Source organism: Ruditapes philippinarum, unplaced genomic scaffold (genome assembly GCF_026571515.1).
Source record: "Ruditapes philippinarum isolate M1 unplaced genomic scaffold, ASM2657151v2 ctg9349_1_1_1_1, whole genome shotgun sequence".
Taxonomy (NCBI): Eukaryota; Metazoa; Mollusca; class Bivalvia; order Venerida; family Veneridae; genus Ruditapes; species Ruditapes philippinarum.
In genome coordinates this window covers 37,244-57,689 of record NW_026857350.1, presented here as the reverse complement: position 1 = coordinate 57,689, position 20,446 = coordinate 37,244, and the positions used below count along the sequence as shown (strand labels likewise).

The 20,446-nt window shown below is 33.9% G+C and overlaps 1 protein-coding gene across 1 annotated transcript in view; it reads left to right on the top strand.

Annotated features, from left to right (window-relative positions):
• Positions 1-20,446, top strand: part of LOC132749449 (fibropellin-1-like) — a gene marked incomplete at its 5' end in the record, with an annotated part of 32,951 nt that overhangs the window by 11,842 nt on the left and 663 nt on the right. Inside the window, 3 exon segments of the mRNA XM_060739194.1 lie at positions 3,969-4,051; positions 4,674-4,767; positions 19,864-20,073. Of these exon segments, the coding sequence (XP_060595177.1) occupies positions 3,969-4,051; positions 4,674-4,767; positions 19,864-20,073 (387 nt within the window).

The window sequence follows — 20,446 nt, the reverse complement described above, 5'->3', positions numbered from 1 at the left end:
TGGATAAACAGGAAGTGGATGAGTGACAGACCTGAAATCGAATTCCACGGTATGGGACCATGTGTCAATGCTGTATGCCAAATATCAAGAGGCTGTGATAAGAAGTTGCTGAGAAAACTGTTACGAAAATTTCCTACCATTGACCATTAATGTCAAAAAATCTAACTAATTTAACTAAGTGGATAAACAGGAAGTGGATGAGCGACAGACCTGAAATCGAATCCCACCGTATGGGACCATGTGTTAATGCTGTATACCAAATATCAAGAGGCTGTGATACGTAGTAGTTGAGAAAACTGTTACGAAATTTTTTTCCCCGCCAGCCCGCCTCCCACCGCCCGGCGCCCGTCATTCACCATACTATAACCCGGGTTTGCACCTGTGCAACCCGGCCAAAAATTAAATAAGGCCGAGCTAGGAAACAATGTGAGCAAAATATGAATTGTAGGTTAATGTACTACTTTACTTCTCAAAATTAAAGCTAAATGTTTTACCATAGTGTCATGGTACCTGAGGATTATAAACATCACTGAAATAATTTTACATCAGTGTGCAACACCAAGGCTTGATGGTCAAAGGTCAGGGTCATAATTAGATTATGAATTTTTTCTTCAGAACAATGCATATTGCTGCTCATGTCCGGCCAACAATTAGACATCCTTGTATGGATTTTAAAAATACATTCTTGGGTGTTTCTTTTTAAATATATGGGCATAGTGAAAATATTAGACTGAAGTGTTTGTAACATTCTTATTGTAGTGTCATGCCTTCATTGCAATGTTTACAGTGACAAAATTCTTTCCATAGAAAGTTGTTGATGTATGTCTTTTTGCTATAAAAAGTGTATCTGAATTTTGTATGTTTAGTATTACATGTGAGTTAAGAATGGTCTAAGTGTTATCTTCAGAGATATGAGGGGGAGTCATATTAACCCCTTGGTGATTCAATGACAATTTTAGAAGTGTAAACATAAGATGGTCAGTAAAAAGTAAACAATGTTTACCCCACTTTTTATGTTTGTTTGAAAACCGTTTTAGTGTATGCAAATACGCGTGACTTGTATTATCCAAAAATATCGATAAAACCATGCAGCTCTTCGCCCCTACTCAGATGGTGTATACGCTTAGCTGTTACTATTTAGACTGCATTGAATTGACCTTTAACTTGATCAGCAATTAAATTAATCATTACAATCAGATGTAGTTTATTTCAAATGAAAACTGCACAACAGTAAAAACCTTCACTCAGGTTTTTCGTGTTTGAGACAAGGAAATACAACAAGTTTAAAAATTCTGAAAAATGTCAAACATGTACGTAACAGATCAAAACTGATTTGTCAATAAATATCTGAAAGTTTTTTTTTCACATTAGCATCCATAAGTTTTTAATATCTAGTTCTTATAGTAAAAACTATAGCCTTCAGTGGGTTTTGAGAATCATGCTGTTACTTCAATCTATATAAAATAAATATTGAAGTAGAAAGCTAAAATGCTAATGTAAAATAAAAATTTAGTAAAAAACAAGTTACATGTTTTAACACTTATAAACAAAGTCAAATTGGTATGAACAGAATCAACACACCCCTCCAAATGGGCCTCCATGTCACAAGACTTAGTGATATATCTGGAAAATCATGGAATAGGGTTATAATACATGTAAATAAATATTTGTTAAATTATCTGAATTTCTCGTCTAACTGCATTTACAATAAATTTGGGGACTCAGTTCTAGGTTTGTTGTAAACAATAAATGTTGTTTTTTTTCTCATATACCTTTTTCAAACATCAAATCATAACATTGAAATTATGCTAGCCATTTGTTTACCTATTTTTAATCAACATTCATTACTAAAATGCCTTAATTAATGTTCACATTTTTATATAATGCAAAGCCAGAAAGTTCCAACATTTGGGCGTCTTATTAGATTGATATTTTTTCTTAATTAAGATAAGATGTTCTGTTTCATCATATTTAAACATAAACCTTTTTGTTCAAACTAGTCATTAAAAAACAAGAGCTGTCACAGGAGACAGCAAAGCTCGACTAATTAAATACTGGACGCAGTAAGGAGGACAAAACTATGAAAGAAAAATCAATTATGTATAATTATGTATTAAGTTATAGTAAAAAAATAATATTTGTTAACATAAATTCCAAGATCAAGGGGAATAATTCTAGAAATAGTCATGCTAGAGTTATAGACCTTGTCACACAACATTTGTGTAATGATAAGAAATATATATTTGAAGTTTGAAGTAGATACCTTAAAAAGTAAGAAGTTATTATATTTCTTAAAGAAAATCCTAAGTTCAAAGAGAGATAAATGTGTAAATATTGCTTCAAGAGTTATGAACATTGTCACATAAAATGTAATTGATGATAAGGAATAAGTATTTGAAGTTTGAGGTAGAAACCTGTAAAAATAAAAAGTTATAATAAAAAATAACATTTTTCTAGTTAAAAAATCTAAGTTTATGGGGAGATAATTCTTGCAATATTGGTGCTAGAGCTATGACTCTTGTCACATAAGATGTGGATGATGACAACGTAAATATATTTGAAGTATGAAGTTGATCCATTTAGAAATAAATAAGTAACAGTAAAAAATAATATTTTTTATGGAAAATTCTAAGTTCAAAGGGAGATAAATCTGAAAATATTGGTGCTAGAGTTATGAACCTTGTCACATAAGATGGGGATGATGATAACGTAAATATATTTGAAGTATGAGGTTGATCCCTTAAGAAATAAAGAAGAAACAGTAAGAAATGGTACTTTTTGAGGAAAATTCTAAGTTCAATGGGAGATAAATCTGAAAATATTGGTGCTAGAGATATGAACCTTGTCACATAAGATGGGGATGATGATAAGGTACATATATTTGAAGTATGAGGTTGATCCCTTAAGAAATAAAGAAGTAATAGTAAAAATTGTATTTTTTAAGGAAAATTCTAAGTTCAAGGGGAGATAAATCTGAAAATATTGGTGCTAGAGTTATGAACCTTGTCGCATAAGATGTGGTTGATGATAAGGAACATATATTTGAAGTTTGAAGTTGATACCTTAAGAAATGACAAAGTTATAGTGAAAAATATTTTACTGCACCAAAACTTTAATCTAAAATCTGGACGCGGACGCCGACGCCGGGGCGAGTAGGACAGCTCCCCATATACTTCGTATAGTCGAGCTAAAAAGCAACACATATTGTTGGCCTGGTGTATGTTAAATGTTTGGGTTCTTATATTTGCATTGTTTTTGTTTAAATGATACCTTAAATGTTGAAAAATGAATGCCTGCTATAGGCTAGCAAAAAGAAAAGCGAGATATAAACTCCTGTAAAAGGTATGCTTTGTTGATTTCTACCTAGACTATCTTTATAAAAAGTCACTTTTCATATAAAACAAATATTGAAAACTTTCGAAAGTAGACTAGTATACTAAATGTCCAGTATTGCACTGTCATACAAATAGTTACATTTTTAATATAAATTTAACACAATATGCAAAAGAATACTATAATACATGCATCCTGTTATACATGTTCTAATACTATCAGCAAAAAATGTCATTACAAATTGAAAATATAGAAAAATGTGCAAAAAATGGCACTTTTCATTGATATTTTGAAAATTTTAGGACAGAAACCTGAAAAGCTATATATTTCATTGTTATCTCATTGTAACTTTATTTTTTCTGAAATGTTTGTACATCTTTTTATCGAAAACAGCATAATCTTTGCTGTAAAATTTCCCATAATCAGATCTATATCCGTTTTGCATAAAATCGGCCGCCATATTGGGTGCCATCTTGAATTCTGAAACGTTGTGAAAGCAAAAATTTGTATGATTTGCATTTTTGTAAAGGAGAAACTATATGCATGCTCTGGTGTAAGTTTCAGATTTTGACAAAAATTTGAATAAATGGCCCTTTGCTCTTAGGCTAATTATTATGTGTTTCTTTTTCTGCTAGCAAAATGCCCAGCCGATTGGTACTTTTTCCGAGAAAGCTGCTATTTCCGAAGCACAAAAGATCTTGCATGGCTTGAAGCTGAGGTAAGTATTACATCACATAATAGAGTTTTCTATTTCCCAGCAGGTACTTGAATATAGCCATCTGAATGCAGTTGAACAATAAAACATCTACGTTATTATTTCTTTTAGCTTCGATTGCAATTTCTTCAAGACTTGGTTTCAAAATATATCTTCCTGAAAGATATTCTCATTAAACTCTCAACTGTCTTTATCTCCAAGCCTAATAGTTTCATAGCATGCATGTATTGGACAAATAACTTTTTTATAAATCACCGATCCAGCAGTAAGTTTTATTTGTCGTTAGCTTTGTGAGCAATAAGCAACGTTTAATTGAACTAGTGTTAATAAAGGGGGTCTCCACTGGCATTGGCTATTACTTAGAATATACATAAAATATAATATTGCATCAAAGTCTTCATTCAACTTATGACACTAGTGAAACATGCCAGTAAATAATGTTAACTCATTTTATAATACGCATTAACCCTTAGAAAATCCTAAATACGCGTCTGAAATGTTATAAACTACTATTATAATGCATGCATGGTAGTATTTTGCATGATTATCACGTAAACAATTGAATTATATTACTGTGTTATTGATAGTCAATAGCTTCACATATGTTTATTGATATATTTTACAGGAAGACTGTATCGCTTTGGGAGGACACCTTGTAGAGATCACAAGTGAGCAAGAGAACAACTTCATAAAGTCAAATATGCTTATAGGAAACTCTGGTAATTTAATAATGTGTCGTGTTAATAAGAGGTTAATACACGGCAGGAGAGGGCCGGAAGGTGATAATCGGCCCGCAAAATGAATAATGGACCCGAGGGCTTTAGCCCGAGGGCCATTATTCATTCAGGGCCGATTATCACCTTCCGGCCCTAATCTGACGTGTATTAATGTCTTTAATACACTTGGTAGATCTAATAGTAGCATTTTTTTTAAAACAAGCAAACAAAAAACACCAACAAATACTTTGAAGTTCTTTCGTTGAAATTCTTGTCTACCCTTCTACTGTTCTGTACAGAGACGTTTACTGTTTGTGTGTTCAAAGCAGTAGAATCTAGAAGCAAGTTTTATTTTCTTTTTTTTCGGAATGAATTTGTCGTATTATTTCTTCAAATTTCAATAGTAACAAAAATGTGTTTGTACTAAATACGCTTAAGCTCTCATAATAGAAATAAAGCGATGACGTAAAATATGACGTCATTGTTTCAGTTTGTGCACGTGCACATGTTCTGCGGGCTGATAACTAGTTCTCGGTCCCGGGCCGCAAACTCATAATAGGTCACGTGACACTCATAATCAGTTGAAATCATAGGCAATTTTGTTACTATATATAGTAACAAGTGTAATAATAAACATGATAATTGCTTGAGCCATACAAACAAGAGCGATCACTGATCACATGTTGCCTGATGATAGCCAATTAAGCATTAAGCAGTTAGTTGTATTGATGGGTGATTAAAAACCAGTTTGTTTCCAATATATCGCAACTGTTGTGTAACATGTTGTAGCTACTGCTCAGTAGGAGACACAACAGATCATTAACAGGCAAAAAAGCTTTTTTTATTCAAGGGCCATAACTCAGCCAAAAATCAGTCAATGTACAAAACAATTTATAAAATACAATACATCATTAAGAGATAAAATAATTACATAAGTTGATTTCATTATTATACATTCAACATTGAAATATGTGAGATCAACCTTGAACAAACAAAAGATATGAGTTGATAATATATACATACATTCAACATTGAATTGGATGTTATCAAAAGTGAAAATTAACATATATATAAAACAAACATATTTAAACGAATATAAAAACAAATATTTACATAGCATCTAAGCAGAGGTTTCCACCAGAGAACCACCATGTTAAGTATGTTTTTTTGAATTGTGCAAGACTGTTTGATTGCCTGATATGTAATGGTAATTTGTTCTTGATTTTAGGCCCAGAGTATGCAAGAGCTTTTCTGCAAAACTCTAATCTAGGTTTGGGTATATGTAGTGTCTGTTGAGTGTGTGATCTAAGAGTTGTGCGATTTGTGTGCGAAAATAAATCAGACATATAATGTGGCGATAGATTAAGGGATTTGTAAACAAGAATTGCCTTTTTATAATGTATGCGGTCATGTATTTTTAACCAATTCAATTCATGAAACAATATATCTGAGGGTGTATCAATGTCTGCATCAAGTATAATATGGGCGGCTCTCTTCTGAAATTTGTATAAGCTGTTCAGTAATTCATCATTACAATTTCCCCAAATTTGTTTGTTTGTTTGTTTCATTTTACGCCTTTTCAACAGTATTTCAGTCATATAGGCGGGTAGTTTCCTAACCATCATTCCTGGAGAGTTACACCAGTACTAGACTACCTTCCTCCGCGCTAAACTACCAAGGCATCTCCCGGGGATCGAACCCACGCCAGAGAGGTAACTGGATTAGAAGTCATCGACTCTAACCCCTCGACCACGGAGGCGGTTATTTCCCCAAATAGTGCAGCAGTAATCTAGGTGTTGCAATATGTATGCATTATAAAAAACTATTCTCATTTGTTTGTTTTGGTATTATTTAATACGAAGTAGAAGATACAGTAATGAATTTCATTTTTTAATCAGATGTTCAATTTGACAGTTCCATGGTAATCTATGATCCACATGAATTCCTAGTAATTTTTCAGAGTTTAATTAAGTAAATTCAATGTTCTTTTCCTGCATTTTCAAAATGTAGTCATTGCTTGATTTAATTGTATTGTAAATAATATTTGATGGGGAGATTATCAGTGCTTTTGTTTTTTGAGGAATTGGTAGCATAGAGTTTCTTGCACACCAGTCGTAGATGATGTCAATGCTTTTTGTAGCGATCTGTAGACTGAGTCAATAGATGATCCAAATGAGGAGATAGTTGTATCATCTGCAAACATGTCAGTAGATGTATTTGGAAGGTTTAAATGCATATCATCTATATATAGAATGAATAGAGCGGGGCCAAGAATGGATCCCTGAGGGACTCCAGATGATATTTCTTTGGCACTTGATAATTTGCCAGAGATTGAGACCTGTTGTGTTCTGTTTGAGAGATAAGATTTAAACCAGTTAAGTTTTTCCGCTGCAAACTGATATTGTGTCATCTTTTGGATTAAGAGTAAATGATTAAGTAAATCAAATGCCTTAGAAAGATCAAGAAAAACAGTGCCTACAAGTTTGTTGTCATTGATTGCAGAAATCCAAGTGTCAATGATAGATGTTAATGCTGTTTCACATGAATGATTTGAATGGAAAACTGACCGAGTCTTATGCAATAACGAATGTGTTTCAAGAAAATTTGAAGGTGGTTACTGACATGTTTTTCTAGTACTTTGGAAAGAACAGAGAGAATGGAAATACGATGATAGTTATTTGCATCAGATTTGTTCCCTTTTTTGAAATTGGTATTATCTTTGCTTTTTTGAAAAGTGTAGGGAAAGAAGATGTTGAAAGGCTTTGGTTAAATATTTGTGTGAGTGGTTTTGCTATTACTTCAGCCGAGAGTTTTAAAAAATTTGCTCCTATGTCATCTAAACCTGTTGCATTATTTGAGTCTTGAGGGATATGAGTTGCTTGATGAGAAATTCTTCTTGTATTTGTGGAATCTGAAAGGAAGAAGTTGCACTTACGTGTTTAGTGGTGAACTCGTGAATTGCTGTTTTGTCTTCATTTGAAAGTATAGAACAATTGTCTGGAGCTTTTTTAAATACATTATCAAAAAAATCATTGAAATAATCAGCAGTGGTGTGTGCGTCCTGTATAGGATTACCTGATATATCAACAATAAAGTTAGTTTGAGATTTGGATGATTTACCTGAAATGTCTTTTAGATTTTTCCATAGCTGTTTAAAGGTTGTTAGAATAATTATTTATTGAATTTGTATAAAATGACTTTTTTGCATCTGTTATAAGTGATTTTGTTTTATTTCTCCATAATATTTGAAGGTATCTTCATCATTAGAACTTTTGGTTAGTCTCTTTTCATCATAGCATTGGATATTTCAGTATTAAACCAGTCTGGTAGATTTTTATGTTTTACCTTTTTTTGTTTTAAAGGAGCATTTGAGTTTAGTGAATCATTATATAGGTTGAGAAAATATTCAAGTGAATCATCTATGTCATCAAAAATATCAATTACAGACCATGGCTGTGCTTTTAGAGAATTGATGAAATTTTGTTTATCAAAATTTTTAACATTTTTGTATCTAATCATATTATGTGTGGGTCCTGAGTCCTTTTGTGATGACAGTTTTCGTGTGAAGCAGACTGGATAATGGTCACTAAGGTTAATGTGGGGTACACATATTTCAACAATGTTACATGGCATATTTGTATAGACATGGTCAATGATGGAAAAAGTTTGATGGGTGACTCAAATTAAATGCATTTATAGTGTTCCTCCATGTAGAATTTGAATCTAAATTACTCATGTTATAATTTAAGTCACCAGTTATGATAATATCTTTGTTTTCTGAATATAGCCGCTCTAAATTTTGTTCAAATTCCTGATTCCAGGCACAATTTGAAGATGGAGGTCTGTAGATATATCCAAATATGAATGGCTTTTGCTTAGAACACTTTATTTCAAGCCAGATGGCTTCAAGCATGTCACTATCAAGGTTATGTCTTTGAACACTATGATATTTACAATTTACATACTGTATTCCTAGAAATGTTCGCGCATACATGATCTTGCACGTTTTTCACAAAGTCGGCATTTTCGCTGAGACAAACTTTCGTGGATTTGTAGTAACCACACTTTCCGCGAATATTAAGTCGCTACGGCCTAAATAACAGTTTATGGAGGCTACATTTTTTATGCATGACCTTGCCTGTTGGATACTTTTAATTCTTTTATTTTATTGACAAGTCAGGCCTAAAGCCCTGAACACTTTTTACTTATTTTCTTATCTCTTCACTATGTGATTAAGTAAGTTTTAGTCAGACCCGTTAGTTTTCTCATTTGAATCAAAACTGACTTTATCTTCAAAATGACGATACGTAATTTTTTTACAGAGTATCAGACTGTTCGTCATTTTTGTGTCGCCTCTACGGAGTAGTGGCGACATATAGGGATCACTTCTCCGTCGTCTGTCTGTCCGTCTGTCCGTCTGTCTGTCTGTCTGTCTGTCTGTCTGTCTGTCCGTCTGTCCGTCCGTCCGTCACAAAACTTGTCCGGACTACTCCTCATAAACTACTGGTGCAATTTCATCCAAACTTTACAGGAATGATCAGTACCAAGTCTAGTTGTGCATATTGTCAGGATTTTCCGGTTCAATGATTTTTGTCAGAGTTATGTCCCTTTAATAATTTTTAATTTTAAAGTTTGTCCGGACTACTTCTCTTATACCACTAATGCAATTTCAATGAAACTTTACAGGATTGATCTGTAGCTCAAGTCCTTGCGCATATTGCAGGGGTTTTTTGGTTGAATGATTTTTGGCCGAGTTATGGCCCTTTGATAAAAAGGTTTCTTTTTCTGTGTGTTGCCAGATACACAAAAGCTTGTCCGGACTACTCCTCATAAACTACTGGTGCAATTTCATCCAAACTTTACACGAATGATCAGTACCAAGTCTAGTTGTGCATATTGTCAGCATTTTCCGGTTCAATGATTTTTGTTTGAGTTATGGCCCTTTAAAAATTTTTATTTTTAAAGTTTGTCCAGACTACTTCTCTTATACCACTTATGCAATTTCAATGAAACTTTACAGGATTGATCTGTAGCTCAAGTCCTTGCGCATATTGCACGGGTTTTCCGGTTGAATTTTTTTTGGCTGAGTTATGGCCCTTTGATAAAAAGGTGTTTTTTTCTGTGTGTTGCCAGATACGCAAAAGCTTGTCCGGACTACTCCTCATAAACTACTGGTGCAATTTTATCCAAACTTTACAGGAATGATCAGTACAAAGTTGTTAGTCTAGTTGTGCACTGTCCGTCTGTCTGTCCGTCTGTCACAAAATTTGTCCCAACATGAAATTGGCCATCATGAGGCGACACATGTGATTACTGATCGCTCTTGTCATTATAACAACATAACAGCTGATTATCAATGTAGCACTTGATCGTTATTGTACTTTAAATAAAGGATTACACACACTCCAAGCAATTCAAATCCCATCATTAAATGTACGCAAACTGTAAATGCTTTTCAGGCTGTCCAGCACCTTCTGGCAAAAAATAAGGGCAAATTTTAGGGCAATTTTCAAGAAATTTTAGGGCTAAAATTAGGAATTTTAGGGTAAATAAAGAAATTTTAGGGCTGTAATTTTGAATTTTATAACTAAATTATGGCCTCAAAAGACCATGATATGGGCTCAACTTTGCATATTTGACACAAAAGTAACTCACAAAAAATGCTCTAGTTCTATTATAGCAAAGGTGTTACCAGTGTTCCATAGTCACCAGTGAATACATGGATTCACTGGTCAACTGCCTTTAAAAGAGCTGAAAAACTACATTAAAACATAACTACAATGAAAACATTTTAAAAGTGATAAGTATCCCTGAACAACCAATATTCAATTAGTTAAGCTATGATTAGCCAATAATAAATGGAAGGGGAAATTATGCTTTCAATTCATTTTAGCTATAAATGCACTTCTTATCAACATTTATTCATTTTAAGGTTGGTACATTTTCAACAAGCCTTGATCTTTCTTAAAAAACAATAAAAACAATATGACCCTCTCAAGTCATTCCCTAAAATTCAAACTGCAGGGTAAACACCTATGAAGAATTTGTTCAAGATAAATCAGGCTACTAAAGATTGTAGAAAATTTCACAACAGTGTCAGTTTTTTCAATGATTTTCAACATTTTTTTTCCAGATTTTAAAAAAACTTACACTATATGTTATAACATATGTTCAGTACATGTTAATGTGTACAAAAAGGGCAGCTGAAGGTGTCACTTCTTAGTAAGCTAATTGGGTAGCAAAAAATGTTTAAAGTATTCATCATTACTACGAGTTTACCTTACCCACTTTATAATTAGCAAATATTAAAACTTGTCTAGATCTGCCAGCTGGTATCACTTACAAAATATGTGTTCTACAGTCATCACTTGAAAATAACTTAATTATAAATTAAGATTTTATTAATAAGGACCCCTGCATAAAGTCTGATGAAATTTAGTGGTATAGCTTTAAATACACCTAAGACTGAGGTAAATGGTAACTGTAGCCAATAAAAATGTAACTTCCTTGAAAAAAAAATTATCACAATTTTAAACAGGTGACTATTTTGATATAGTCAAAGTTGTACAATTGTCATTGTTCCATTTAAAACAATCAGTTTCTTATTATTCTTCTGATAACATCTGACAATCAAGTATAGCATTTCTGCACGAGTTGAAGAAAATACATGTGACTTTATGCAATTTAGTCAGACATGACATCAGTTCCACTGACTGTGTTCGAATTTAGGTTGTGATTGAAACATGGTTGTTTCAGGATAAGTTTATCACAAAAGATATAAAAAAAAAAGATATAAAAAAAAATAGGAATTTAAGTAAAAAAATAGGGCATTTTTAGGATTTCCCTTTGAATTTTTCATTTTTTTAGGAATTTTAGCCAAACTGAAAAAAATTAGGATTTTTTAGGAATTTTAGGGACGCTGGACAGCCTGTGCTTTTATATATGCCGTGACTAGCGATAAAACATCAATAAGCATGATAATTACTAATAATTAACTTTTTTAGGGTCCAAACAGTTACATGTATCTACATACATAGATAATTCTTTACACATTTCTATAGCACTTGTGTTTATATGTTTTATGTGTAAGTAGATTATTATAAATATTCTGCACGTTTACGTCTTTATTTGGTTGAAGCTAGAAATGTTTGCGGATTTGTTATAAATGACATATTCGCGGCTATAAAGATTCGCGGAATCATGCCTTAAAACTTAAATCTTTTCTAGGAATACAGTAAACAACTAATCTTCCTCCATTACTTTGTCTGTCTCTTCGAAACATATTGTAATTATTTAGTTGGAATTCACTGTCTTCAAAATGACTATTTAAAAATGTTTCACATAAGCAAAGTAGATCAATTTCTTTGTGGTAATGTAATAAAATTTTCATCTGATCAAATTTGGGGTAGAGATAATGGATATTTAAATGAAAAATATTTAATCCTTGTTTATTGAAGAATAGTTGTATATTTGGATTTTCATTGATCTCAATTTCAGTCAAGTTTTCTTCATTAATTGTATGAGCAGTGTCAGAGTTAACATTGTTGCTACTTTCTGGCTGTGGAGAGTTGTTTCCTAGTATAGTGGAAGAACACAGTGATTCTGAGGCCATATACCAACTGCCTATTGATATAAGCTATCCATACACCAAGTTTGATGTCAATACGCCAAAGCAAACTCAAGTTATTGAGCGGAAACTGAATTTCTATTTTAGTAACAGTGACCTTTATCACAGATAATAACTCTACAAATACTGGATAAATCCACAAGCGAAACCCCAGGTGCACAACTTCACATGCTAAGGTTTTATGACTCTAGGTCAACTATTTTTTTAGTTATGTGCGACACAAGTTGAAAATTTCAAATTTTAACCAAGTCAAGGGCAATAACTCTAAAAATACTAAATAAATCCACACAAAAATATCCAAGTGCACAACTACACATTCTGAAAGGTTTTATGACTAGGTCAAATACTTTTTGAGCTACATGCTATATAAAATGAGAACAGAAGGACATAAAGGCAAGGGTAAATCTAAATCCCCCCCTTAACCCATTACTTCCTGAGCATTTTGTGAAAAATGGCTGTTTTCATTGAAAAGTCTCCCGTTACATTGAGTTCAATTTGCTATAATACTATAAAAACTGCTTCAACACTAATCAAACTTGGCACAAATGTTGACTGGACCATTGCCCTTGCAACAACATGCTCAGGCTTAAATTTTCTGTTACCATGGCAACGAGGGGACATCTCAAAATTGCCAAAAATCACTATTTTGCGTTGATTTTTTCCATCAAAATTGATTTCAAAGTGCTGTGCACAACTTCTCAATGGATTGAGATGGAGTCAAATGCTTTTCAGCGTTGGTTACACGTTACCTTATGATCAATCTGGGGTCATTTATAGCCTCTCACAAGTCCAAAATTTTCTTGGCGATGGGGGCCTAAATAAGGCATTTTTTCACCATTTGAGACAACAAAAGGGGGGTGGGTGAAAAAGGCGTTAAAAGACGTGTATATAACGTAATGGGTTTAAGAGAGGGTACATCAAAGTGACTCGTCTTTGACCTTTGATGTAAAAGGTAGAGCTGAGTTAACTGATAAATGAATGAATATTAAGTGAAAGTCACTTTTTATAGATATAAGCGTCTAAAATGGTTGGATAAATATGTTGAAAAACCGATCAGATAAAATACCTTAAGGTAGACCATAGGTAATGGGCACTATAAGGAACTATAAAATTGACAACATATGACAGTTATGTGTCTTGAAGGTCACCTGTATGCAAAATTTAAATAAAATTTACTGTGTGGTTTATGAGTTCTGGATATATTTCTGAACTAAAACTTTGCTGTTAGTAAATGAATAATGACCTCCTCTGAGATTTTGCAGAGCTTTCTTCAGGGTAGCTTTGTAACAAAACTGATAAACTTTAAACTGAAAATTGAATTTTGTTTGGACGGACTTAGTTTTGAAGGTTACTGAGATATTCTGAGGGCATGTGATTGGGTTTGTTATGGTAGACTAATGCTTCTCAGCATCTTTCTAGACATCTTACAACAGAATGCTTTCTTACATCTTTAAAGGATGATAATTATGACTCCACATCATTATCCCACATGACACTAATATTCATTCTATAAACTTGCATGCCATACAGTGAGTTGTGGTTAACTTAAGGCACTTTTATTGACCCATTTGGAATATCTGGCATGCCAACTTAACTGGTAAATTTTGGAATATGATGTGCAAGGACATCAGCAGATGTTCACAAGAGTTTGATGTGGTTTGACATGGGTGAATTACTTTTCAAAAATTTACTTTGGAACTGTCTGATGGAGCTGATAACCTATTAAAATGCTTCTAATACTTAGTTGAGACAATATGGCTAAATCAAATGTACACTTCAAATAATTAACTTGTCGTTGAAACTATTGAATTTGATACTATGGCGGTTTTGCAGGCTCAACAACCACCCTCTTCTGAAAAACTCAGCATATATGTTCTGTAGAAGTTTTTTCTTGACTCTACGATATTAGGTGACAGCAAACTATATAGCAAAACCCAGATTATGTTGTACACTAGGCATATTTATGTCTTTATTCATGAATTGTCAGCTAGTCAGATTTGATCTTTGTAACTTTGGTAACAAGGCTAAGGTGGCATGCATCTACACATATGGTAGATGGAAGGAACCGATATACACCTAGTACTTTATACAAAGCTGAGTGAAAGTAAGTAAAACTTGCTGTGCCTTTTGCCAGTGTCACTGTGGATTACACTTTATGACCTTAATGATCTCAGGCAACTGTGCTTTATTATCCCTTACTGATGGAATTGGGAGGAGGATATTGTTTTGGCTTGGTCTGCCCCCGCCCCCCTTCCTTAATTTTGTCTATCTGACCGTCCGAATTTTGTTTCTGCGCTATTTATATGCTACTACTGGATGTAATTTAATGAAACTTTATGGGAACCATCAATACCAAAAGGAGATGCGCATAAAGTTGCCTTGTTCGGGTCAGACCTTTGACACAGAGTAATGGCCCTTGATTAGTTATGCAGTATGCATAAAGAGCAATACTCATTTCCATGCTAATGCTACTTCTCTGCAAGTTCTGGTTGGAATTCAATGAAACTTTATGGGAACCTTCAATACCAAGAAGAGATGCGCATATCAACGCCTTGTTCCAGTCAGACAGTTCAACACAGAGTTATGGCCCTTGATTAGTTATACAGAATGCATACAGAGCAAAAATCATTTCCTCGCTATTTCTCTGCAACTACTCGCTGGAATTCAATGAAACTTTATTGAAATAATCAATACCAAGAGGAGTTGCACCTATCGTTGTCTTGCTTTGAGGCGGATATTTGCACCCCAAAAAAATTGTAGGGTGAACATGTGTTCCCTTTGTGTTCCATAAATTTGATGGGCATACATATTGCTTTTTCATTGATTTCTTTGCAATTTGTTCCATGCTTTGATACAGAAATTTGAATTGAAATAGACAAAAACAACATATATATTTGTGTTTCAACCTACTTCATTAAACTTTCGATTTTTTGGGTTTCTGTGATATGCAGGCTTCATAACCTTAGATCCCCTTTCAAAATTCCATTTTATTTAGTTCCGCCCATTGTTTTCACGTTTAGGGCACACGCATTCTTTTACTTGGGGACCATATGCCGCTTTTCATGGAATGACACTACTGTGTCACATTGAAGGTTCCATGATAACCGCCGTATGAACACATCTGTGGATGTTTCTAAATTCATAATTTCACCATTTTCGTGTTTAATGTTGAATTCTGCTTAAATCGGTGCCAGGGGGCGTGGACGGTAACTTTCACTTGCACTTTCCAGTACCTTCCATGAACAGGCTCAATCAAACCGAGCCTACAACATTTTACAATTTTACCGTGTTGGGCTTTCTTTAGGGATTCTGTTTTTCTCTATTTCTCCAAATTGCATATAAATGATTATATTTCCCAGTTTAAGGCTATGTTACATTGTAAAAGTTTCCAAATAGGTTAAGTACATTTTTCCAAAATGACTTGGAATTTAGGCAAGATTGCACAGACAGAACATACACTGACATTTGTACATGGCATTGTGAATGCCTTGTCAGGCAATAAGAAAAGTATTTGCTGCCAGATTATTGTTTTACTGACTGTATTCTATTGTACATTCCGTGGTATTTGAAATAATGATGACCAATATATCAAATCTACCATTGCTTTCTGAGGTAAGAAATGGTATTTCTCTTCGCAGCAAATGTTAAGAGTTGGTCATCTATATGGTAGCAACAAAAAAAAAAACAAATAAAATTTAAAGCTTATAAAAATACCAAAACATGCATAATTGAAAATACTGCATGATTAGTTGAATTAGTCTAATCATGGATGGCAGTCATTACTGCGGTCTACCGTCCACAACCACTAGCACCGGCTTATATATGATTATTAAAAATCATGATGGATTATCATACTGATGTTAAGGTCCTAACAAACAAAACAAACTTATGCTAGTATTTATTGATATCAAAATGACAGAATGTCTCAATGTCAGAAATTATTTTTTGGTTACTTTTGAAACAATGACCTTGAAATGACCTTTGACTTTCTCAGCTTGCACCACACATAATAAGAAAAAGCCCAGTTAGACATTTTAGAACATGTTTAATTACATAAGAAACTTTTAGTTATCATATAAATTCATGAAGATGGTGGAATTTTAATGTTTTTGGTTATTTTTTAAATAATAACCTTGATATGACCTTGACTTTGACTTTAAACATCATGATAGACCATCAAAATAATGTTAAGATCCAAACAAATTATGACCACACTAATAATTATTGGTATCAAAATGACAGAATGTCTCTATTGTAACTTCAGAAATTAGGAAAATATATCAGTTTTGGCGGCCATCTTGGAAGCCATCTTGGATTTCTCAGCTTGCACCACACATAATAAGAAAAAGCCCTGTTAGACATTTTAGAACATGTTTAATAACATTTGAAACTTTTAATAATCATATAAATTCATGAAGAATGTGGAATTTTAAAGTTTTTGGTTATTTTTTAAATAATGACCTTGAAATGACCTTGACCTTGACTTTTTAAACATCATGAAGGACCATTAAATTAATGTTCAGGTCCAAACAAATAATATCCAAACCAATATTTATTGATATCAAAATGACAATAAGTCTCAATTTGGACTTTATAAAATCAGGAAAAATATTATTTTTGGCGGCCATCTTGGACGCCATCTTGGATTTCTCAGCTGGCACCACTCATAGAAAAATTATGCCGGCAGTTTCAGATACTACAGACCTTGGTGAACATTTTGGTGTATAACATGTTTTGTTCTACTGCAAAAACCTAAAATTCCTTAACTAAGCTACTTTTGAGCACATTGTCACTCTACTATAGGGCTTTTTTCAGAAATGAGGAAACTCCAAATAATCTATAATATCATCATTATGAAAAATCACTGCCCTAGTTTTCCTATTGCATATTGTTACGAAACAAATAATAACATTAAGGTAACAAATTACACAAGCATAATGATTGTGTCTGAACAAAATATTTTTCATATGTATAAAAATGTTACCTTAACCCACCCACTTTAAACACATAGTTGACCATTTCACTATATAAAAGTCTTATTTAAACAAGATATGTTTGTAAAACATGTATGCCCCCTATCAGCAGCCAATTAGTCATGTGATAAGGTTATTATGCATGACTTCTGACCCAGTGATCAAACAATTAATAAGGGTTATCAAGTATCTACTGGTCATGACCTTAACCTTTGACCCCTTGACCCAAAACTCAATAGGGGTCATCTGCTGGTCACGACCAATCATCATACAAAGTTTGAAGTTCCTAGGCCTAAGCGTTTTTAATTAATTGATCGGAAACCGTTTTAATCTTCAAGGTCAATGTGACCTTGACCTTTGACCCCTTGACCCCAAAATCAATAGGTCATCTGCTGGTCATGACCAATCACCATGCCAAGTTTGAAGTTCCTAGGCCTAAGCGTTCTTAAGTTATTGATCAGAAACCGTTTTTACTTACAAGGTCAATGTGACCTTGACCTTTGACCCCTTGACACAAAACTCAATAGGGGTCATCTGCTGGTCACGACCAATTATCATACAAAGTTTGAAGTTCCTAGGCCTAAGCTTTTTTAGTTAATTGATCGGAAACCGTTTTTACCTACAAGGTCAATGTGACCTTGACCTTTGACCCCTTGACCCCATAATCAATAGGTCATCTGCTGGTCATGAACAATCACCATACCAAGTTCGAAGTTCCTAGGCCTCAGGGTTCTTAAGTTATTGATTTGAAAGCATTTTTACCTACAAGGTCAATGTGTCCTTGTCCTTTGACCCCTTAACCCCAAAATCAATAGGGGTCATCTGCTGGTCATGACCAATCACCATACCAAGTTTGAAGTTCCTAGGCCTAAGGGTTCTTTAGTTATTTATCGGAAACAAATTTTACCTACAAGATCAATGTGACCTTGACCTTTGACCCCTTAACCCCAAAATCAATAGAGGTCATCGGCTGGTCATGACCAATCACCATACCAAGTTTGAAGTTCCTATGCCTTAGGGTTCTTTTGTTATTGATCAGAAACCGTTTTTACCCAAGAGGTCAATGTGACCTTGACCTTTGACCCCTTGACCCCAAAATCAATAGGGGTCATCTACTGATCTATCATCATGACCAATCACCATATCAAGTTTGAAATCCCTAGGCCTAAGGGTTCTTTCGTTATTGATCGGAAACAGTTTTTACCTACAAGATCAATGTGACCTTGACCTTTGACCCCTTAACCCCAAAAAAAATAGGGGTCATCTACTGATCATGACCAATCACCATATCAAGTTTGAAATCCCTAGGCCTAAGGGTTCTTTCGTTATTGATCGGAAACAGTTTTTACCTACAAGATCAATGTGACCTTGACCTTTGACCCCTTAACCCCAAAATCAATAGAGGTCATCTGCTGGTCATGACCAATCACCATACCAAGTTTGAAGTTCCTATGCCTTAAGGTTCTTTCGTTATTGATCAGAAACCGTTTTTACCCAAGAGGTCAATGTGACCTTGACCTTTGACCCCTTACCAAGTTTGAAGTTCCTAAGCCTTAAGGTTCTTTAGTTATTGATCGGAAACCGTTTTTGCTTACAAGGTCAATGTGACCTTGACCTTTGACCCCTTGACCCCAAAATCAATAGGGGTCATCTACTGATCATGACCAATCACCATACCAAGTTTGAAGTTCCTAGGCCTTAAGGTTCTTTAGTTATTGATCGGAAACCGTTTTTGCTTACAAGGTCAATGTGACCTTGACCTTTGACCCCTTGACCCCAAAATCAATAGGGGTCATCTAATGATCATGACCAATCACCATACCAAGTTTGAAGTTCCTAGGCCTTAAGGTTCTTTAGTTATAAATCGGAAACCGTTTTTGCTTACAAGGTCAATGTGACCTTGACCTTTGACCCCATGACCCCAAAATCAATAGGGGTCATCTGCTGGTCATGACCAATCACCATACCAAGTTTGAAGTTCCTAGGCCTAAGGGTTCTTTAGTTATCACTCGGAAACCATTTGGTCTACGGACCGACGGACCGACAAGTGCAAAGCAATATACCCCCTTTTCTTCGAAATGGGGGCATAAATATCCCTAAAATTTACCACAATGAGGGGCTGTTTTCAAAGTTTGCCTAAATTTTCTTAACAGTATATTGGTTGATTATGCAAAATATAAAATACTTTTACAGTGTAGTTTTAATTTTATTAAACTTTAAAAATATCTGGTATTATATTTGCTATTAAATTTGGCATTATTTAGCAAATAATTACCTACAATAATCATATAGTTAAAATCAAACACTTTTTTCTTCCATAAGGGATCTGAGATATACCCAAATAATGTTAAAGAGAAAAAAGGAAAGAAAAAAATTTGACCCTTCTGTGGTTTGATTCTTACCCACACCCCTCATTTTCAATGTACTTTACAAGTGATTCCAGCCTATTTGTGGAGGTAATGCATAACATATGGTCTACCTTAAACTTATTTTTTACAGTTTGGATTGGATTGAATGAAACAGTGACTGAAAATGTCTTTGTCTGGGTATCAAGTGGAAATACGCTTGGAGTGTACAGGAATTGGGCGACCGGACAGCCAAATAACTTTACTAATCAGGATTGTGTGTATATGCATCATGCCACGGGAAATTGGTACGACTACTATTGCTCATATGTCACGTACTACATTTGTGAAAAGGCTAGCATGTGTATGTAATTTTGATTAATTTTAAATGTATTAAGTCAATAATTAGGAAAATAAAAACAGTGAGGAATCTGATGTTTAAGTGCATGTACTTAATAGCAATATGTAACATGAAGACATCTAGCCTCACAGCTAGTCATAATCAGAATTGATTGCTTAGCAGTATCATGTAGATAATCCAAGAGATTAAACATCAAAATGAATTTACACTAGTATGCATGTATCAGATTAGGTAACCTATAACATGAATATACTCGTATGTGAACACATGTACAAATATTTGTCAATTTTAAATGAATTAATCATTGGCACTTTGCGTGCAGATGTCACTGATTGTAGCATTTAGTTTCATCTTTTTTTTCTGAATCACTAACAGT